This window comes from Bombina bombina, chromosome 2 (assembly GCF_027579735.1).
Source record: "Bombina bombina isolate aBomBom1 chromosome 2, aBomBom1.pri, whole genome shotgun sequence".
NCBI lineage: Eukaryota > Metazoa > Chordata > Amphibia > Anura > Bombinatoridae > Bombina > Bombina bombina.
The window spans coordinates 311,723,877-311,747,726 of record NC_069500.1 but is presented as its reverse complement, the minus strand read 5'-3'; the positions used below and the strand labels follow the sequence as shown (position 1 = coordinate 311,747,726).

The 23,850-nt window shown below is 38.0% G+C and overlaps 1 protein-coding gene across 1 annotated transcript in view; it reads left to right on the top strand.

The window, feature by feature from the left end:
- Positions 1–23,850, top strand: part of FBN2 (fibrillin 2) — a 649,022-nt gene that overhangs the window by 275,806 nt on the left and 349,366 nt on the right. The window contains exon 6 of the mRNA XM_053701643.1: positions 7,413–7,610. Coding sequence (XP_053557618.1) covers positions 7,413–7,610 — 198 coding nt within the window. The remainder of the gene's footprint in view (positions 1–7,412; positions 7,611–23,850) is intronic.

Genomic DNA, 23,850 nt, shown 5'->3' with positions numbered 1-23,850 from the left:
AATGATTTTTAAGTTATGCATTTAGCTACCGTTCTATTCATTTTTTTTTTTTCTAGCACCACAAATAATTGTTGACATTTGCTTTTCTTCTTCTTTTGCCAGCAGTGTATAGCAAAATGTTATATAAAAAGTAGAGCAATTCCATTGGAATAATGGTTACTTTGTTCTTGGTCAGTGAAGTGTTTTAACATGTGTACAGTATCTGAAGAAACAATTAACTCCACACACATATGAACGCTTTATACCACAAGATTTACACAAATACATGTACTGTATAACCAGTAATGTTAGAGACTTTCCTATTTATAGGCAATAATTACTAAAAAGTACCCAAGAGTGATGTTATATGACCCAATCAAATGCATTAGACAAGCTGTGCAAAATATTTTTTCACTGTTTTCAGCTGGGCTGTTAACATTTAAGGCTATTCCATTCCATTAGTAATCCTTAAAGGGACAGTATACTCCAGCATTTTTATTGTTTAAAAAGATAGAATCCCTTTATTACCCATTACCCAGTTTTGCAAACCCAACACAGTAATATTAATATACTTTTTACCTCTGTGATTACCTTGTATCTAAGCCTCTGCAGACTGTCCCCTTATTTTAGTTCTTTTGACAGACTTGCATTTTAGCCAATCAGTGTCCTCTCATAAGTAACTCCACGGCGTGATCACAATGTTATCTATATGGCACACATGAACTAACACCCTCTAGCTGTGAACAACTAATAAATGCATTCAGATAAGAGGCGGCCTTCAAGGGCTTAGAAATTAACATATGAGCCTATCTAGGTTTAGTTTTCAACTAAGAATACCAAGAGAACAAAGCAAATGTAATAATAAAAAATTGGAAAGTTGTTTAAAATTACATGCCCTATCTGAATCATGAAAGTTTAATTCTGACTAGACTGTCCCTTTAAGAAAACTAATTTCATGGGCTCTTTACATGGCTTTATGAGTCAGGAATACTCCAATACTTTGCATTTAGAAAATATGACAGTGCTATTCCACTACAGAAAGTGGAGAGTCCTGGAATAGGCTTGGCGTGCCCTAAAATGAATGAATGAAAGCAAGAGTTGTGGGTGGAGGATCAGCGTTATGTTTACCATAATGCAAAGGTAAGTATTTAAAAAAATAAGCGTCATTGTAAAGTTTAATGAATAAAAATACCCCTGTTTTTAAAATTATTTTTAGTTACTGGGCACTTATTCATTAAAGGGACATTGAACCCAAATTATTATTTATTTATTTTTTTGTAATTCAAATAGAGCATGCAATTTTAAGCAACTTTCTAATTTACTCCTATTATCATTTTTCTTCGTTCTCTTGCTATCATTATTTGAAAAAGAAGGCATCTAAGCTTTTTTTTGGTTCAGACTCTGAAAACACTTTTTTAATAGTGGATGAATGTATCCACCAATCAGCAAGGACAACCCAGGTTGTTCACCAAAAATGGGCTGGCATCTAAACTTACATTCTTGCATTTCAAATAAATATAGCAAGAGAATGAAGAAAATTTGATAATAGGAGTAAATTAGAAAGTTGCTTAAAATTTCATGCTCTATCTGAATCACGAAAGAAAAAAAAATTGGGTTCAGTGTCCCTTTAAACTTTACAATCACTTTAAGCTCACTCAGAATATAAAAAAATATTATAAAAATAAATAAAATAATTGTACCAACATCATTTCTATACAGATTTTTATACAAAATATCACCCAGTTCTCCCATTTGATACATTTTTCTGTGAACTAATAAAAAAACAATGAGCCCGAACATGAACAACAAAATAAAATGAGGCTTGTAGTTACTGAAAGGTTAACATTATTAATGTTACTATTGCATAATATATGCTAGATGGACATTAAACCCCTTATTTCAATTGTGGGGACCTTACTCTTGTGTTGTCTTACAATGCATTTCTAAAGTGGGTAGTAAAGACCTCTGAAGAAGCATCAGATAATCAACTAGCAGCTCAATGATCACTTTTATAAAATATTAGGAATGCTGCTTTCCAATGAAAGGTTTCATGTTTGTCTTTGTATTGTGAGGGGCAGTATAGGACATACCCCACTCTCCTGATGTTGTTCCATATGCCTGAGGTTGCGTTGGGTCATTACTGTTGCCCAGGTGATCGGATGATAGTCATCTGAGCATGTGACTCTTCATTTACATTTTTGTACTGCTTATTATGGGTTGCTAGGTTCAAATATTAGCCAACTCGATTCTTATTGGGTAGAATGGAGGCTTTTTTCTTTTCAGTATTTCTAACTAACATTTAGATCATTCATCTTACTGGTCCCTATAAAATAGCTACTTTTGTAAACCAAATTGACTGTGCATAATACCCTAAACATTCTGCATAAAGTTCCCTTTCTTCTTCTCACTCCCTATAAAAGACTGCATGTACTTCATCCACTAAGAATAATCATATACCACTATTATCCCACCCAATGTCATTCTCATTTCCTCATTCATACTGAAGATTCAATATCAGAGGATTCTTGCACCCCACCGTCACCTCTTCTACAAACCTTACTCTATTCCAAATTACTGAGAGGTTAGGAACGTTTCATGCACAGTCACCACTTCACTAGAATTCCCCCTTCTCTTGATTAGCCAGATGAGCAAAGAAAATAATCTTTTGACCCAACTAATAATAACAACAACAATAATACTAATAATGATCATAATATATAAAAAAATATTGTTTTTAGTTCTATGCTACCCAGTTACAATAATTTGGTAAGAAAAAATAACAATGGTGCAGACATGAATGCTGTACTAGTAGCTATGTGTATTAACCTTGGACGTTTTTGTTTCCAGTAATATTATTGGATTGGAAATGTAGTTTTGTTAATAATCAGAATACTGGAATGGTTCTTGCCAATGATCTACTTTGTAGCCTTTAGTATCTTTTTAAAATGATTATACTCAGTAACCAGAAATAGAATCCTATCCTGGAAATCACTGGTATGACTTCTTCACTGTCCTAATTATTATGTTGATCCAGATGTAAGCAAAGAAAGAAAACCAGAATAGCAGCCAATAAATACAAAATAATCCCTGACCTCAGTATGGCTGTTTGAACTCAAGAAACTAAAAAATAAAGCTTTAGTTTTGATAAACAAAAGAAAAAAAATTGGAGGTATTATGTAATAACATTCATCTGGAAGAAAATTCAGAATCTGATATTAATTTTATAACTGATATTATCATATAAAACATCTCTGTTGTTTTGTGAATCATTTGAATTAGACGTCTTAACCTAAAACATATTAACTACAAGGAGTGCTGATAAAACAGAAAATTCTAAATTATTTTTAAAAAGGAAAATTTTGTTGTCTGCATTTCGTATGTTCACCATCTACATCCATCCTTTAAACTGTAATGTAATTGAATAACTGAGAAATACACAATAAAAAGACAATGCATTAGCACTTACTTTGAATTTGAAATGAGCATTAGCCTGTTTCCTGGCAGATTTCAAAGTTAATTCAAATTTTGTCCCTCTTGTACCATATGACAACCATCAGCCAATCACAAAATGAGTATATGTATATAAAGTACACTTCTGCACATGCTCAGTAGGAGCTGTAGCATCAGAAAGTGTGATTACAAAAAGAATGTGCAAGTTTTGCTACTGTAAGTATTTTGGAAAGTTGTTTTAAATTATGTGCTTTATCTGAATCATGAAACTTTTATTTTGGACTTTAGTGTCTCTTTAAAGGGACAGTCAAGTAAAAAAAAACGTTCATGATTCAAATAGAGTATGTCATTTTAAACAACTTTCCAATTTAATTTTATCACCAATTTTGCTTTGTTCACTTGGTATTCTTAGTTGAAAGCTAAACCTAGAAGGTTCATATGTTAATTTCTTAGACCTTGAAGGCCACCTCTAAGCTGAATGCATTTTGACCACTATAGGGTGTTAGTTAATGTGTTTCATATAGATAACATTGAGCTTGCGCACGTAAATTTACAGATGAGTGAGCACTGATTGGCTAAAATGCAAGTCTGTCAAAATAACTGAAATAAGGGGGCAGTCTGCAGATGCTTAGGTACAAGGTAATCACAGAGGTAAAACCTGTATTATTATAACTGTGTTGGTTATGCAAAACTGGGGAATGGGTAATTAAGGGATTATCTATCTTTTAAAACAACAAAAATTCTGGTGTTGACAGTCCCTTTAATTATATTAATTGGACAGTCTACACCTAATTCATCTTAAAGTCTTACTTTAGATTAAGTTGCAAATAGCCTCCTGTGCCCCTTTCTATATCATGCAGCAGTCACAGTAAAAAAGTTATTTTTTTACTGTTATTGCTGCATGATGTAGAAAGGGTGCGGGAGGCTATTTGCAGCTTAATCTAAGGTAAGACTTTAAGATGACTAATGTGTAGACTGTCCCTTTAATTAAACTTAATCTTTTTTATACACATATTAAAAATGTTACATTTTCTTTACAAACTATAATTATAGTTGCATTTTTAAATATACAGATACATTAATTTGTAACCTCAATGCTTTTGAGGTATGGTACTGTCCACAAGTAAAACAGTGGGAGTTCTGCCTATCAGCCATTTGGGAATTAGTCCTTAAAGAGACTTGAAATTCACAATTAAACTTTCATGATTCCGATAGAGTTTATGCTTTTAAGAGACCTTTCAATGTAGCAAATTCACATTGTTTTTTTTTATCCATTGTTAAAAGGCATACTTAGGTAGGTTTAGGAGCAGTAATGTACTACTGGTAGCTAGCTGCAGATTGGTGGCTAGAAACATATGCCCCTGTCATTGGCTCACCATATGTGTTCACCTAGGTACCAGTAGAGTAAAGCTGCCCTGGAAATGAGTGTTTAACCCCTTTGCAATAATAAATGCTGATCTTTTACATTTTTACAGTTTTAATGTCCCTTTAAGGCCCAAAGGTAAACAGACACACACATTTCCTGTTAGCTGTAGAATAACAAATAAACGGCTAGATTACGAGTTGTGCGTTAAGGTAAAAAAGCAGCGTTAAGAGGTCCTAACGCTGCGTATTTACGCCCGCTGCTATTACGAGTCTTGAAGGTTTAGGGTCACCGCACACTTTTTTGGCCTTACCGCAAAACGACTTACGTAAACTTCATAAAGTCTTTTTTCTATGGGACTTCCATAAAGTGAGCGGTACAGCCTACCCTGTCAAGAGTCCTAACGCATTTAAAAGTCAGTAGTTAAGAGTTTTATGGTACAACGCCGTAACATAAAACTCATAACTAAAGTGCTAAAAAGTACACTAACACCCATAAACTACCTATTAACCCCTAAACCAAGGCCCTCCCGCAAACACTAAAATTAAATTTTTAACCACGAAACTAATCTGCCGCTCCCGACACGGCCGCCACCTACATTATATTTATGAACCCCTAATCTGCTGCCCCCAACATCGCCGACACCTACATTATATTTATTAAAGGGCCACTGTAAGTAAATATTTTCTATGCCTGTTACTAACTAACTACCCCAAAAATACGCTTTTTATCAATAGCATTTCATTAACATATCTTGTCTGCAAATGTAATTGTTTTCAAACCCACTCCGTGGGTATCCTTTGCTCTGTACCAATCCATTTACAATACCTAGGTTTCAAAATGGCGCTTTAAACACAAAGTTATTGGTTTAAGTATTTTGAACACACAGTGCTGAAAATAGTGGGCAGGATAACGTGACATCATCGGCGAATAAAAGATATAACTTTTAGAACGTTATGAAACTTCGTTTTGGAGAAAATATTGGTCAGTAGGTTTTAATTAATGTTTATTAACTTTAATATGTTAGTTGTTTAGCTTAAAAATTATAACAGAACGTAATCCTTTAACCCCTAATCTGCCGCCCCCAATGTCGCCGCCACCTTCCTACACTTATTAACCTCTAATCTGCCGCTCCGGACATCGCCGCAACTATAATAAACATATTAACCTCTTACCTTATTTTATAGGTAAGTATTTAGTTTTAAATAGGAATAATGTAGTTAATAATAGGAATCTTATTTAGACTTATTTAAAATATATTTAAGTTAGGGGGTGTTAGGGTTAGGGTTAGACTTAGGTTTAGGGGTTAATACATTTAATATAGTGGCGGCGACGTTGGGGGCGGCAGATTAGGGGTTAAAAAATGTAGGTAGGTGGCGTCGATGTTAGGGACGGCAGATTAGGGGTTAATAATATTTAACTAATGTTTGCGAGGCGGGAGTGCGGCGGTTTAGGGGTTAATATGTTTATTACAGTGGCGGCAACATTGGGGGTGGCAGATTAGGGGTTAATAAGTGTAGGTAGGTTGTGGCGACATTGGGGACGGCAGATTAGGGGTTAATAAATATAATGCAGGTGGCGGCGATGTCAGGGGCGGAAGATTAGGGGTTAATAAGTGTAAGATTAGGGGTGTTTAGACTCGGGTTTCATGTTAGGGTGTTAGGTGTAGACATAAATTTTATTTCCCCTTAGGAATCAATGGGGCTGCGTAAAGGAGCTTTACGCTGCTTTTTTGCAGGTGCTAGACTTTTTCTCACCGCCTCTCCCCATTGATCCCTATGGGAAAATCGTGCACGAGCATGTACGACCAGCTCACCGCTGACTTAAGCAGCGCTGGTATTGGAGTGCGGTAAGGAGCAAAATTTTGCTCAACGCTCACTTCTTGTCTTTTAACGCCGGGTTTGTAAAAACCCGTAATACCAGCACTGCAGGTAAGTGAGCGGTGAGAAAAAACTGCTCATTAGCACCGCATAGCCTCTAACGCAAAACTCGTAATCTGGCCGAAAGAGCTTTAACAACCTTTTTTCCTTCAAATGAATATTTTAACAACTTGTGTTAAATAAAATTCACATTTACACCTTGTCGAATCCTTATGCTTTTGTGAATGACTGCAATGAATCTACATATAAATATATAACCATTGCAGACACTTCCCAATAACCCATAAGGGTGGGGAAGAAATTTACCAGTCTGAGGATAAGGTCAGTGCAGTCTTGGGTTGGTGTGTTTTGTGGCTACATGGTCCATGGGCATATCTAGGCAGAGGTTAGGTTTGAGAGACAGAAAAATAAATAAGTGAAGGGGGCAGAGGGACTGAGCTCATAAAGTGGGAACATCCAGCAAAATATTGGACAATTGAGAGCATTTAAAAAAAAAAGAAAAGGCCTAGGTTGAGGAAACAACATATTATTGGTTACAGTCAAAAGTGCAGCTCTCCCGATAATATTGTTATGTTAAATGTGATGACATGCTCCATTTTACAGCACATTTTAAAAATGGCTGGGATCAGACAAAATTTGAATAACTTTACATATAACATATACATAATCTATTATCAGATGTTAATGTATTGTTCTATACCATTTAATAAGCATAATTTATTTATATTTTTATTTTTCAGACTACAGAACAGGGCCCTGTTTTACTCAAGTCAACAATCAGATGTGCCAAGGTCAGGTGACTGGGATAGTTTGCACAAAGACTCTTTGCTGTGCTACCATTGGACGGGCCTGGGGACATCCTTGTGAAATGTGCCCTGCTCAACCCCAACCTTGCCGCCGTGGCTTTATTCCCAACATACGCAGCGGAGCATGCCAAGGTAAAAACTATATTTGTTGTGTTCGTTTTTATTTTAATGTATTTGTTTTGTGTTTTCTATATATATAAATGGTCTAATTAGTTTGTGTGCACAGAAGTAAGGATATGAATTGAAATATGCTGTGATCAGAGCAGGATTTACCTTTCCCTTCGCCTGTGGGAAAATGATGACCCACTACTGCCTGTTGATGTAACTATCAATGTGCTTATCAGCTTGCACAAACACACCTGTTTAAGAAGAGCTTTAACATCCCCCAGTAACGTGTCTGATTAGTTTATCATCCTTGCAAACTCCACAACTTGACCAACCAGTAAGGCTTCTCTGTAAGACTGAGGTTTTTTTTGTTGTTGTTGGTGATTTAAAAAAAAAACAATAATAACTTTATTAGAAATATGTAAGATTTACAATGTATTGGAGACACAGCTCCAATTCACAATGTATAATAGTTAGTATACTTTTTCCTTAGAAAGAAGATATGATATTGCATAAGATATACATTGCGTAATTGGGTATCTGTATAAGAGCATTTCCCATATTAATTTTTAAGCCTATAGATACAATTTTTTACAACAGGATTATTAAATTGCATTAGTAAGCAGAAAGATTAGCAAATACGTGTGTGTCCAAATTTGCATTTTACTACAATTATATATATGAAGATATTTATATATAGAGAGTGATAAAAAAACTATGCGTATATAAGTTTAAAGGGACAGTCAACAGCAGAATTTTTATTGTATAAAAAGATAGCTAATCCCTTTATTACCCATTCCCCAGTTTTGCAAAACCAACAGTGTTATATTAATACACTTTTTACTTCTGTGACTAACTTGTATCTAAGCATCTTCTGACCGCCCCTAATCACATGACTTTTAGTTATTATCTATTGACTTGCATTTTAGCCAATTAGTGCAGTGTCTGCCACTAGCCACGAGCATGATCACAATGCCATCTATATGGCCTACATGAGCTTGCTCTCCCCTGCTGTGAAAAGTAAATAAAATAGAGGCGGCCTTCAAGGGCTTAGAAATGATCATATACACCTTCCTAGGTTTGCTTTCAACTAGAATACCAAGAGAACAAAGCAAAATTGTTGATAAAAGTAAATTGGAAAGTTGTTTAAAATTACATGCCCTATTTGAAAAATGTAAGGTTTTTTTGGACTTGACTGTCCCTTTAAAGATTGGAATATGGACTATAACAAATCAGGCATACATTCAGTATAAGATAATTACCATTATTCTCTCTTATAGAGCGGGAATTGGTAATTGTGGTTTTGTTTCCCACATGAATCTCATATTGTAGTAAAAATCTATTTTGCTTGTTGACATGTAGAAATGCCCACTGGGAAGTCAATATTATGCAGGGTAGGGTTTAGAGGTGAGGGTTTTGGTAATACACTAATGTGGGCCTCTAGCATGGATGGTGGGAATGGATTGTCTTGTTCTATGCTCCGGAATAAAGTGAGTACTTTGGGGCTAAGAAGATCTTTGAATGTTTTGTAGTATATTGCGCGTAAGCCATCAGGGCCTGGGCTTTTCCCAAAGGATAGTGATTTAATTGCTGTATTAATTTCCTCTAGGCTAATAGGTTGTCCTAGAACAGATTTCATTTCCGCTGTTATTTTGTGGAATTGGGGTAGAATTAAGATAATATTACTACACAAGAACAATGGCACCACTAGGGCTTTTTCCCTATTATAGTCTATTAGCAAACTTAATGTTTGTTGTTTGTTAAAGTCATAAATGTATAGGGAATGGTGCTAATGCATAAATATTATAATTACTGGAAACTAAGAAGAATCTTGACACAGAGGTGTAGATATCTTCTGGAAGTATGCACTTGTAAGCACTCTTAGCCTAGACTGGAAGGCAGTTTCTGGTTAGAGGACCTATATTCATTTACCCTAGGCGGAATTACACAGTCCTCCCTATATTGTGCAAATAGAGTTAGACAACAGATCAGTGCTAGTGTTGATTTTAACTTTTGTGTGTTACCCTTATTTTAAGTAAATAAATAATAAAAGTTATATTTTATTTTGTTCTAACCAGAAACTGCCTTACAGTCTAGGCTAAGAGTGCTTACAAGTGCATACTTCCAGAAGATATCTACACCTCTGTGTCAAGATTCTTCTTAGTTTCCAGTAAGAATTAAGATAATGGTTACAGTCTTCTCTGTGAATAGAGGGATTCCGATACGGGAAGAGATAAAGTTTTGCATAATAGTCTCTGAGGGCCCTTGCTATAGTTATAGTCTTCATTTGACTTTTCTGTTGGTGAGAAGACGGTGGATATAATTGGAGTTTTGCTTTTTCCTTAATGTTCTGGCTAGTAGTTTGGCTTATTACCTTCCAAGTAGTATTTTTATTTTAGGTAGTATGCTAGTTTTTGAGCTTTATCATCTAATAATTAATTCAATTTCTGTCTACTCTGGTAAAGTAATTGTAAGATTGAATTAAGGTTGGATGTTTTTATAGCACATATGTTCGTAATTATGTGATTATTGACATACACTGGTTTTTGAAACAAGGTTTGGAGATGGCGCCAAAGGCTATCTGGTATGAAAAATTGGAAAGTGGGAATCACCAAAAAATAAATTAATTTAAAAATATATAAGGAATTTATAAAATATATAAAATCATATACATATAAAGATGTGACTCATATGCGTTATTAACACTTTTGGTAATGAGGCAATCAACTGTTGGAAATAGATAAATTCAATTTATTAGAACAATCTATCATAAAACAATTAATACACTTAATAGTAATAAAAAACAATGAATAAGTTGCAATAGAATCATAAAACCACAATGGCACTAGTATCTAAATAAAAAAATGCACTAGTATTGAAATAACAATTCAGTGAAGGTTAAAAAACACAAGGTGGATATAATGCACAATAAGCTATTTATGAACCGGGTTGTATAAACCTGACTGGACGACTATAGAAGTTAATTTGGAACAATAAATTGCGATAGGCACAGTCTCTAAAGCACAATAGACAGGATTCCAAAAATAGATGAATAGTCTTTTGATTAAGGTTGGTGAATAGCACAATTAAGTCCTTAAGGTGCTGATAAAACTAAAAGTTTGGAGTCTTCACCCCCACTCCTGAGGGTCTTTCAAATAACACAGTCAGTAGCAGGCACTTACCCGGTGCTCCGGTGTTATGGGCGGATCTCTTTACTCCGCTCACCTGTAACGCACCTTTACCAATCGATAATGCCTTTAGATGAGTCTTCAAACAAAGTTTTGCTTCAAAGTGCGCACACTTCAGGTCCTCCTTGAAATAATGCTCCTACCGTATTCGCTCAGTACTTAGGCCAATCAACTTAGTTCTGGCGTTGCGGTCCTGGGAGCTTGTCGTGTCTGTGTCTTTTCAAAAGTAAGCCGGATACTGGTATGGTCTACGCGTTTCAACACAATACCTACACTTGATACAACCCACAAATAATGGCACTACTTAGACTTTTTCTCTATAAATAATATCTGTAAGGGGGTAATTAATATAGCATTCCCCAAAAATTAAAGAGAAAATGGTGCTAGTGCATAATTAAATAATATGGACACAGAAGAGAAATGACACAAAGGAATGTCAGTTCTCAGAAAATATGCACATATAGCACTCTATGCCCTGTTAACGTTGTGGTATATATGAAACAGAATGAGGATCACAATATCAGTTAATTCGGCCTCTATGTATTCTATACAAATGTGATCTTCTAACGTAAATATAAACGTCGCTCTCTATGAGATCACAACAAATATCCACAAAGTCGGTGTAATGTTGAACCACTGCAGCTTGCTGCTGAAATGGTAATGTGTACACAGTAAATTACTCAAATTACCTCTCATAGCTGAATACATTTATGAAAAGGAATGGTCACAATTGGTCTAGCTACTGATTGTATACCCAGTGGTAGGAACCAAAGTTAGAAGGCTCCTGAAACCTCTAGGGACTTATGAAGCAGAATTACTTGGCCATTAATACTGACCACAATTGGTGTTAGATTAAGATAAATCCCCTAATAGCAACACACTAAGTTACAAAATATTATTTAAATGTATCAGTAATGTGGAGTGTCAATTGATTAATGTTTATAGTCACTGCTCTCAATAGAGCCTCATAAGTCAAGTATAGATATAGTTCAGTGACCCCCCTAAAAAATGCTGTGGATGGTCACCATTATAATGCAGTATATAATTATATATACATTTAGGTCACCTCTCATGCATAAATCTATGTGGTCAATAGTCGGATAAAAGTATGCTGGGTTTCATCATATCGTTTTATTACATCAAAAAATGTGGTTCATCACTTATAATTGTGTTTATACACACTGCTCTCAGTAGAGCCTCATGCATTAGGTGTATCTTTCCCTTGAAGATCCTCCTGAGGGGCTAAGAGTAGTCACCGTTATAATGCAGTGTCTAGTAGTACAGGTAATAGGCTCACCCCTTGTATTAAAATCTGTGTAATCATAAATTAAACAAGTAGTAGTTTTGAGGCTTTCCCCTGTAGTGGGCAGCCCTACTGACTGGCATTATATAAACTCTCCTGACCATGGATCAAGTCAGATGAATTTAATAATTGCAGGCCAATTTATACCTATCCGTAATAATTTGTATCCGCTGAGGCCGTCGGTTTGGTATATTAAGTGGCAGATGACTAAAGCATACACTGCATTCTAGTATAATGTGGCAATCTGTAAATTTCATACTCAATAAATGTAGCCACTATACAAATGTCAGGTATGGTATAGATTAATTATTATTACCCCTAACGTTAAGTGGTATAACATTGGTCTCCGCTTGTTCACATGTGAACAAGAATCTGTTCAAGAGAACCGCTAATATCTAACTGATATTACGCCCGTGTAGCAGCTGTAAACTATATATCAGACACAAAAGTAGCTATGCAGAGTCAGAAGGTTCAATCTATAGGTTAAAAGCAATCAAGCTCCGTTCTAATACACAGTAACTATATCTAACCCTCTGTAAGCAGTGTCCTTTATGCCAAATCTATTACCAGCTGTGTGGTTCAAATACATAGCATTGGATCATCAGACTATTCAGATAGATATATTTCAACTACCCCAGCATAATAGTGTGTAGGACACTGTTATTACTTCTGCACAAATGTCTTTAATGTTAATTACCCTCGTACAATCTATCACAACTACTGCCTGTGTGGCCACTAGCCAGTGGTAGCAAGATAAATAAAGTGATCTAATATTAGTATTGCAATTTGATTATTACCAGTCTGTATAGAGGGACATGCACAGCTAAGTCTGGCACAACCCAGACTATGGTGCAGCATTAACTATAGTGATGATAATACTGGTTATTGAGAGAGCGACAATAATGCCATTGAGACTGGTACATCTCTGTTTCCACTGACAGATAAGACTATCAAAGTCTGGAACAACCCAGACTGAATTACAGTATTAACTTAAGTGGATATTGAGAGAGCGACAATAAATTGTTAAATCGGTATCTGGCATTTAAATTAAACCTCCCCTGACGCGTTTTGCCCTATTATTTGATAGAGCCCAATAGGGCGAAACGCATCAGGGGAGAGCTGTGAACTTGTTCACACTCTTGTTATGTGTTTATTTTAAATGCCAGATACCGGTTTAATGATTTATTGCTGCTCTCTCAATATCCACTTAAGTTAATACTGTAATTCAGTCTGGGTTGTGCCAGACTTTGATAGTCTTATCTGTCAGTGGAAACAGAGATGTACCAGTCTCAATGGCATTATTGCCGCTCTCTCAATCACCAGTATTATCATCACTATAGTTAATGCTGCACCATAGTCTGGGTTGTTCCAGACTTAGATAGCTGTGCGTGTCCCTCTATACAGATTGGTAATAATCAAATTGCAATACTAATATTAGATCACTTTATTTATCTTGCTACCACTGGGTAGTGGCCACACGGGCAGTAGTTGTGGTAGATTGTACGAGGGTGATTAACATTAAAGACATTTTCTCCAACATTGGTGTGTCCGGTCCACGGTGTCATCCTTACTTGTGCTATATTCTCTTCCCCAACAGGAAATGGCAAAGAGTCCCAGCAAAGCTGGTCACATGATCCCTCCTAGGCTCCGCCCACCCCAGTCATTCTCTTTGCCGTTGCACAGGCAACATCTCCACGGAGATGGTTAAGAGTTTTTTGGTGTTTAAATGTAGTTTTTATTCTTCTATCAAGTGTTTGTTATTTTAAAATAGTGCTGGTATGTACTATTTACTCTGAAACAGAAAAGGATGAAGATTTCTGTTTGTAAGAGGAAGATGATTTTAGCAGACAGTAACTAAAATCGATTGCTGTTTCCACATAGGACTGTTGAGATGAAGTAACTTCAGTTGGGGGAAACAGTTAGCAGACTTTTCTGCTTAAGGTATGACTAGACATATTTCTAACAAGACTGTGTAATGCTGGAAGGCTGTCATTTCCCCTCATGGGGACCGGTAAGCCATTTTCTTAGTCAAAAACAACAGAATAAAGGGCTTATTATGGGCTAAAAAACTGTTAGACATTTTTATGGGCTAAATCGATTGCTTTATTTGTGCATATTATTCAAATTTAGGCTAACTATTGACATTTATAATCTTGGGGAACGTTTATAAAACGGCAGGCACTGTATTGGACACCTTTTTCAGTCAGGGGGCCTTTCTACTCATAGACTGAGCCTCATTTTCGCGCCATTAATGCGCAGTTGTTTTTTGAGAGCAGGGCATGCAGATGCATGTGTGAGGATCTAAGAATCTCTGAAAAAGCTTTTAGAAGGCGTCATTTGGTATCGTATTCCCCTCAGGGCTTGGTTGGGTCTTAGCAAAGACGTTATTTTAAGGGTTAAAGCTCTGAAATTTGGTGTGCAATACTTTTAAGGCTTTAAGACACTGTGGTGAAAATTTGGTAATTTTTGAACAATTCCTTCATACTTTTTCACATATTCAGTAATAAAGTGTTTTCTGTTTGAAATTTAAAGTGACAGTAACGGTTTTATTTTAAAACTTTTTTTGTGCATTGTTGACAAGTTTAAGCCTGTTTAACATGTCTGTACCTTCAGATAAGCTATGTTCTATATGTATGAAAGCCAATGTGTCTCCCCATTTAAATTTATGTGATAATTGTGCCATAGCGTCCAAACAAAGTAAGGACAGTACTGCCACAAATAATGATATTGCCCAAGATGATTCCTCAAATGAGGGGAGTAAACATGATACTACATCATCTCCTACTGTGTCTACACCAGTTTTGCCCATGCAGGAGGCCCCTAATACATCTAGTGCGCCAATACTTATTACCATGCAACAATTAACGGCTGTAATGGATAACTCCATAGCAAATCTTTTATCCAAAATGCCTACTTATCAGAGAAAGCGCAATTGCTCTGTTTTAAACACTGAAGAGCAAGAGGACGCTGATGATAATTGTTCTGTCATACCCTCACACCAATCTGAAGGGGCCATGAGGGAGGTTTTGTCTGAGGGAGAAATTTCAGATTCAGGAAAAATTTCTCATCAAGCTGAACCTGATGTTGTGACATTTAAATTTAAATTAGAACATCTCCGCGCACTGCTTAAGGAGGTATTATCTACTCTGGATGATTGTGACAATTTGGTCATTCCAGAGAAATTATGCAAGATGGACAGGTTCCTAGAGGTTCCGGTGCCCCCCGACGCTTTTCCTATACCCAAGCGGGTGGCGGACATAGTAAATAAAGAGTGGGAAAAGCCCGGCATACCTTTTGTTCCTCCCCCTATATTTAAGAAATTATTTCCTATGGTCGACCCCAGAAAGGACTTATGGCAGACAGTCCCCAAGGTCGAGGGGGCAGTTTCTACTTTAAACAAACGCACTACTATTCCTATCGAAGATAGTTGTGCTTTCAAAGATCCTATGGATAAAAAATTGGAAGGTTTGTTTAAAAAGATTTTTGTACAGCAAGGCTACCTTCTACAACCAATTTCATGCATTGTTCCTGTCACTACGGCAGCGTGGTTCTGGTTCGAGGAACTAGAAAAGTCGCTCAGTAGAGAAACTCCATATGAGGAGGTTATGGACAGAGTTCACGCACTTAAATTGGCTAACTCTTTTATTTTAGATGCCGCTTTGCAATTAGCAAAATTAGCGGCGAAAAATTCAGGGTTTGCTATTGTGGCGCGCAGAGCGCTTTGGCTAAAGTCTTGGTCAGCGGATGTGTCATCCAAGACAAAATTACTTAACATTCCTTTCAAAGGTAAAACTTTATTTGGACCTGATTTGAAAGAGATTATTTCAGACATCACTGGGGGAAAGGGCCACGCCCTTCCACAGGATAGGTCTTTTAAGGCTAAAAATAAGCCTAATTTTCGTCCCTTTCGCAGAAATGGACCAGCCTCTAATTCTGCATCCTCTAAGCAAGAGGGTAATGCCTAACAACCCAAACCAGCCTGGAAACCAATGCAAGGCTGGAACAAGGGTAAGCAGGCCAAGAAGCCTGCCACTGCTAACAAGACAGCATGAAGGAGTAGCCCCCGATCCGGGACCGGATCTGGTGGGGGGCAGACTCTCTCTCTTTGCTCAGGCTTGGGCAAGAGATGTTCAGGATCCTTGGGCGCTAGAAATAGTTTCTCAAGGTTATCTCCTGGAATTCAAGGAACTACCCCCAAGGGGAAGGTTCCACAAGTCTCACTTATCCTCAAACCAAATAAAGAGACAGGCATTCTTACATTGTGTAGAAGACCTGTTAAAGATGGGAGTGATACACCCAGTTCCAATAAAGGAACAAGGAATGGGATTTTATTCCAATCTGTTCGTAGTTCCCAAAAAAGAGGGAACGTTCAGACCAATTTTGGATTTGAAGATCCTAAACAAATTTCTCAGGGTACCTTCGTTCAAAATGGAAACTATTCGAACGATTCTACCCACCATCCAGGAAAGTCAATTTATGACTACCGTGGATCTAAAGGATGCGTACCTACATATCCCTATCCACAAGGAACATCATCAGTTCCTAAGGTTCGCTTTTCTGGACAAACACTACCAGTTTGTGGCTCTTCCATTCGGATTAGCCACTGCTCCAAGGATTTTCACAAAGGTGCTAGGGTCCCTTCTAGCGGTTCTAAGACCAAGGGGCATTGCAGTAGTACCTTACTTGGACGACATTCTAATACAAGCGTCGTCCCTGTCAAAGGCAAAGGCTCATACGGACATCGTTCTAGCCTTTCTCACATCTCACGGATGGAAGGTGAACAAAGAAAAGAGTTCTCTGTCCCCGTCTACAAGAGTTCCCTTCTTGGGAACAATAATAGATTCCTTAGAAATGAGGATTTTTCTGACAGAGGTCAGAAAATCAAAACTTCTGTTCCTCGTCCTTTCATAGCGCAGTGCATGGAAGTAATGGGATTGATGGTTGCAACAATGGACATAGTTCCTTTTGCACGAATTCATCTAAGACCATTACAACTGTGCATGCTCAAACAGTGGAATGGGGATTATACAGACTTGTCTCCAATGATTCAAGTAGATCAAAAGACCAGAGATTCACTCCGTTGGTGGCTGACCCTGGACCATCTGTCCCAGGGAATGAGCTTCCGCAGGCCAGAGTAGGTCATTGTCACGACCGACGCCAGTCTAGTGGGCTGGGGTGCGGTCTGGGAATCCCTGAAAGCTCAGGGTCTATGGTCTCGGGAAGAGTCTCTTCTCCCGATAAACATTCTGGAACTGAGAGCGATATTCAATGCTCTCAGAGCTTGGCCTCAACTAGCAAAGGCCAAATTCATAAGGTTCCAATCAGACAACATGATGACTGTTGCTTATATCAATCATCAAGGGGGAACAAAGAGTTCCCTGGCGATGAAAGAAGTGACCAAAATAATTCAATGGGCGGAGGATCACTCCTGCCACTTGTCTGCGATCCACATCCCAGGAGTGGAAAATTGGGAAGCGGATTTTCTGAGTCGTCAGACATTTCATCCGGGGGAGTGGGAACTCCATCTGGAAATCTTTGCCCAAATAACTCAATTATGGGGCATTCCAGACATGGATCTGATGGCGTCTCGTCAGAACTTCAAGGTTCCTTGCTACGGGTCCAGATCCAGGGATCCCAGGTCGACCCTAGTAGACGCACTAGTAGCACCTTGGATTTTCAACCTAGCTTATGTATTCCCACCGTTTCCTCTCATTCCCAGGCTGGTAGCCAGGATCAATCAGGAAAGGGCCTCGGTGATCTTGATAGCTCCTGCGTGGCCACGCAGGACTTGGTATGCAGACCTGGTGAATATGTCATCGGCTCCACCATGGAAGCTACCTTTGAGACAGGACCTTCTTGTTCAAGGTCCATTCGAACACCCAAATCTGGTCTCCCTCCAACTGACGGCTTGGAGATTGAGCGCTTGATTCTATCAAAGCGTGGGTTTTCAGATTCGGTGATAGATACTCTGGTTCAGGCCAGAAAACCTGTAACTAGAAAAATTTACCATAAAATATGGAAAAAATATATCTGTTGGTGTGAATCCAAAGGATTCCCATGGAATAAGATAAAAATTCCTAAGATTCTCTCCTTTCTTCAAGAAGGTTTGGAGAAAGGATTATCTGCAAGTTCTCTAAAGGGACAGATCTCTGCTTTATCTGTCTTACTACACAAAAGACTGGCAGCTGTGCCAGATGTTCAAGCATTTGTTCAGGCTCTGGTTAGGATCAAGCCTGTTTACAGACCTTTGACTCCTCCCTGGAGTCTAAATCTAGTTCTTTCAGTTCTTCAAGGGGTTCCATTTGAACCCTTACATTCCATAGATATTAAGTTACTATCTTGGAAAGTTTTGTTTTTGGTTGCAATTTCTTCTGCTAGAAGAGTTTCAGAGTTATCTGCTCTGCAGTGTTCTCCTAGGATCTGGTGTTCCATGCAGATAAGGTGGTTTTGCATACTAAGCCTGGTTTTCTTCCTAAAGTTGTTTCTAACAAAAATATTAACCAGGAGATAGTTGTACCTTCTTTGTGTCTGAATCCAGTTTCAAAGAAGGAACGTTTGTTACACAATTTGGACGTTGTCCATGCTCTAAAGTTCTATTTAGAGGCTACTAAAGATTTCAGACAAACATCTTCCTTGTTTGTTGTTTATTCTGGTAAAAGGAGAGGTCAAAAAGCGACTTCTACCTCTCTTTCCTTTTGGCTTAAAAGCATTATCCGTTTGGCTTATGAGACTGCCGGACGGCAGCCTCCTGAAAGAATCACAGCTCACTCCACTAGGGCTGTGGCTTCCACATGGGCCTTCAGGAATGAGGCTTCTGTTGACCAGATATGTAAGGCAGCGACTTGGTCTTCACTGCACACTTTTGCCAAATTTTACAAATTTGATACTTTTGCTTCTTCGGAGGCTATTTTTGGGAGAAAGGTTTTGCAAGCTGTGGTGCCTTCCGTTTAGGTGACCTGATTTGCTCCCTCCCTTCATCCGTGTCCTAAAGCTTTCGTATTGGTTCCCACAAGTAAGGATGACACCGTGGACCGGACACACCAATGTTGGAGAAAACAGAATTTATGCTTACCTGATAAATTACTTTCTCCAACGGTGTGTCCGGTCCACGGCCCGCCCTGGTTTTTTAATCAGGTCTGATTAATTATTTTCTCTAACTACAGTCACCATGGTATCATATGGTTTCTCCTATATATATTTCCTCCTGTCCGTCGGTCGAATGACTGGGGTGGGCGGAGCCTAGGAGGGATCATGTGACCAGCTTTGCTGGGACTCTTTGCCATTTCCTGTTGGGGAAGAGAATATCCCACAAGTAAGGATGACACCGTGGACCGGACACACCGTTGGAGAAAGTAATTTATCAGGTAAGCATAAATTCTGTTTTAAATGCAGTATTTGAAATGCTGGTGCACTGAGAATATCTAGCTATGCTTTAAATGCACATGCAAAGAAAAATGTTAACACTAAAATAGTGATTGCTTTTACTAGAACCATTTTTGCTAATATATGCATATTGTAAATATTTGACTGTCCAAAGATGTCATTTTATGTGCATTTCAATTTTGATCAGAATGTCCCTTTAAATCCAAATTATCCACCTAATAACAATGAGTAGATCTATAGAGCACTGGCTATTAACCACTTCAGCACTGAGATATTTAACACCCCTGTTCTAGAGCTGTTTTTAGCTGTTTGGGACCTGTTGCATTTTTCTGAGGTAGCCACAGAAATCATACGTTATCTCATTTTTTTAGCACACAAATTAGAAAATATCTATAGTTTTTTAACATGGCAAACAGCAGCACAGAGGTCACTATGTATTTACATACGGCTAGATTTAGAGTTCGGCGGTAGCCGTGAAAACCAGTGATAGAGGCTCCTAACGCTGGTTTTAGGCTACCGCCGGTATTTGGAGTCAGTGATTAAAGGGTCTAACGCTCACTTTTCAGCCGCGACTTTTCCATACCGCAGATCCCCTTACGTCAATTGCGTATCCTATCTTTTCAATGGGATCTTTCTAACGCTGGTATTTAGAGTCGTTTCTGAAGTGAGCGTTAGAGCTCTAACGACAAAACTCCAGCCGCAGGAAAATAGCAGGAGTTAAGAGCTTTCTGGGCTAACGCCGGTTCATAAAGCTCTTAACTACTGTACCCTAAAGTACACTAACACCCATAACCTACCTATGTACCCCTAAACCGAGGTCCCCCCACATCGCCGCCACTCGATTAAAATTTTTTAACCCCTAATCTGCCGACCGCCACCTACGTTATACTTATGTACCCCTAATCTGCTGCCCCTAACCCCGCTGACCCCTGTATTACATTTATTAACCCCTAACCTGCCCCCCACAACGTCGCCGCCAGCTACTTACAATAATTAACCCCTAATCTGCCGACCGCAAAGCGCCGCCACCTACGTTATCCTTATGTACCCCTAATCTGCTGCCCCTAACACCGCCGACCCCTATATTATATTTATTAACCCCTAATCTGCCCCCCTCAACGTCGCCGACACCTGCCTACACTTATTAACCCCTAATCTGCCGAGCGGACCTGAGCGCTACTATAATAAAGTTATTAACCCCTAATCCGCCTCACTAACCCTATCATAAATAGTATTAACCCCTAATCTGCCCTCCCTAACATCGCCGACACCTAACTTCAATTATTAACCCCTAATCTGCCGACCGGAGCTCACCGCTACTATAATAAATGGATTAACCCCTAAAGCTAAGTCTAACCCTAACACTAACACCCCCCTAACTTAAATATAATTTAAATCTAACGAAATTAATTAACTCTTATTAAATAAATTATTCCTATTTAAAGCTAAATACTTACCTGTAAAATAAATCCTAATATAGCTACAATATAAATTATAATTATATTGTAGCTATTTTAGGATTAATATTTATTTTACAGGCAACTTGGTAATTATTTTAACCAGGTACAATAGCTATTAAATAGTTAAGAACTATTTAATAGTTACCTAGTTAAAATAATAACAAAATTACCTGTAAAATAAATCCTAACCTAAGTTATAATTAAACCTAACACTACCCTATCAATAAATTAATTAAATAAACTACCTACAATTACCTACAATTAACCTAACACTACACTATCAATAAATAAATTAAATACAATTGCTACAAATAACTACAATTACATAAACTAACTAAAGTACAAAAAATAAAAAAGAACTAAGTTACAAAAAATAAAAAAATATTTACCAACATTAGAAAAATATTACAACAATTTTAAACTAATTACACCTACTCTAAGCCCCCTAATAAAATAACAAAGACCCCCAAAATATAAAATTCCCTACCCTATTCTAAATTAATAAATGTAAAAGCTCTTTTACCTTACCAGCCCTGAACTTTAGGGGTTAATCCATTTATTAGAATAGCGGTGAGCTCCGGTCGGCAGATTAGGGGTTAATAATTGAAGTTAGGTGTCGGCGATGTTAGGGAGGGCAGATTAGGGGTTAATACTATTTATGATAGGGTTAGTGAGGCGGATTAGGGGTTAATAACGTTATTATAGTAGCGCTCAGGTCCGCTCGGCAGATTAGGGGTTAATAAGTGTAGGCAGGTGTCGGCGACGTTGAGGGGGGCAGATTAGGGGTTAATAAATATAATATAGGGGTCGGCGGTGTTAGGGGCAGCAGATTAGGGGTACATAAGGATAACGTAGGTGGCGGCGCTTTGCGGTCGGCAGATTAGGGGTTAATTATTGTAAGTAGCTGGCGGCGACGTTGTGGGGGGCAGGTTAGGGGTTAATAAATGTAATACAGGGGTCGGCGGGGTTAGGGGCAGCAGATTAGGGGTACATAGGGATAATGTAAGTTGCGGCGGTTTACGGAGCGGAAGATTAGGGGTTAATAATATAATGCAGGTGTCAGCGATAGCGGGGGCGGCAGATTAGGGGTTAATACGTGTAAGGGTAGGGGTGTTTAGACTTGGGGTACATATTAGAGTGTTAGGTGCAGACGTAGGAAGTGTTTCCCCATAGGAAACAATGGGGCTGCGTTAGGAGCTGAACGCTGCTTTTTTGCAGGTGTTAGGTTTATTTTCAGCTCAAACAGCCCCATTGTTTCCTATGGGAGAATCGTGCACAAGCACGTTTTTGAGGCTGGCCGCGTCCGTAAGCAACTCTGGTATCGAGAGTTGCATTTGCGGTAAAAATGCTCTACGCTCCTTTTTTGGAGCCTAACGCAGCATTTTTTTGAACTCTCGATACCAGAGTTAATTTTATGGTGCGGCCAGAAAAAAGCCCGCGGAGCGTTAACAGCCCTTCTACCGCCAAACTCCAAATCTAGGCCATAGTGTGTAAAAGAAGTAGGTTTAACAATTAAACCAACAATTTTAATCATCTATTTTGTAGTTCCTGTTTCTATCAGTAACATTATAAATGGTCAGTTCAACATAATGCAAAGCAAAGAAAAATATCATTAATCTGTAAAGTAATTTTTAAATTCTAAAGAACTGGAATGGAAGCATTGATCTTTTGGAAATTGTAGCAGTTTCAATTTCAGTTTTTGAATTTGTAGCACATTACATTAGCTCAGGGCTCGATAAATCCAGGAGCCTGAGCAATATGGAGCCTCAAAAATTGTCATTGTCAACAATATTTGTATATAGCCTTTACCATGTGAATAATTATAAATGGAGAATCACAAGACAAGTTTGACAACTCTGAAACTCTCTGAAGATATTCCTTATAGTAAGAGTAGTTTCTAAGATAAGTCAATATCAATGAAATGCAGTGGATACAAAAAAAGAACCTTGTAATACAGAGAAAAGTAAATTCAGAGTCCAGGGTGGAGAAATAGGTTCCACAAGTAGCCTAATTCTAATGCCTGGACTAAGTCCAAACCTCAGGAAGTTTAGTCAACTTCCTATGAAGCAGAAATTTGACCTTTTAGAAATTAATGGACAAACCCTTAGTCAAGGCCATTCTGAGAACACTGAAGGATTCTAGGAATACTAAAGGGATAACAAAAAACCTTCTGGAAGAACACCACTCAAAATATATGTCTTCCAAATCTTGTGATAAATCTTTTGTGTTACAGGCTTTCTGGCCTGCATCAAAGTTTCAATGACTGAATCTGAGAAATCTCTATGTTCCAAAACTAGGTGTTCAAACTCCACACTATTAAATTTAGAGATTTGAGATCTTAATAGAAAATAGAATACTGAGACAACAGGTCTTGTCTCAGAGAAGGAAGCCATGGAAAGCAAGAGAACATCTGCACTATATACGCATACCAAGTCCTGTGGGGCCATGCTGGAGCAATTAATATTACTAAATGTTGATCCAAGTAATAACTCTTGGAAGAAAAACAAAGGAAACAGTTATGCTAGATGAAAGTCTAATGGACATACCAAGGTGACTAGTATGCAAGTCTTTGGATCTTTTGATCTTGCACAATAGCTTGGAAGCATGAGATTTAATTAAGAGGCCATTAGATCTATGTCCTGTAAGCCCATTTTGATCACGGAGCGATCGAAAATGCCCTAATATCGAGACCACTCTCTTGAATGGAACAATTAACTTCTGAGATGATCCACCTCCCAGTTGTTTACACCTGGTATGTGCATTGCCAATAGAGAGCAATGATTCCTCTCTGCCTAAGACAGAGATTTAGACACTTCCTGCATGGTCAGTGGACTGCGTTTACCACCCTTCATGATTTATATAGGCCACCGCCAAGATGTTTTCCGAAATTAATAAAATATTCCTCCTTCAATAGGGGCCAGAGCTGAAGAACC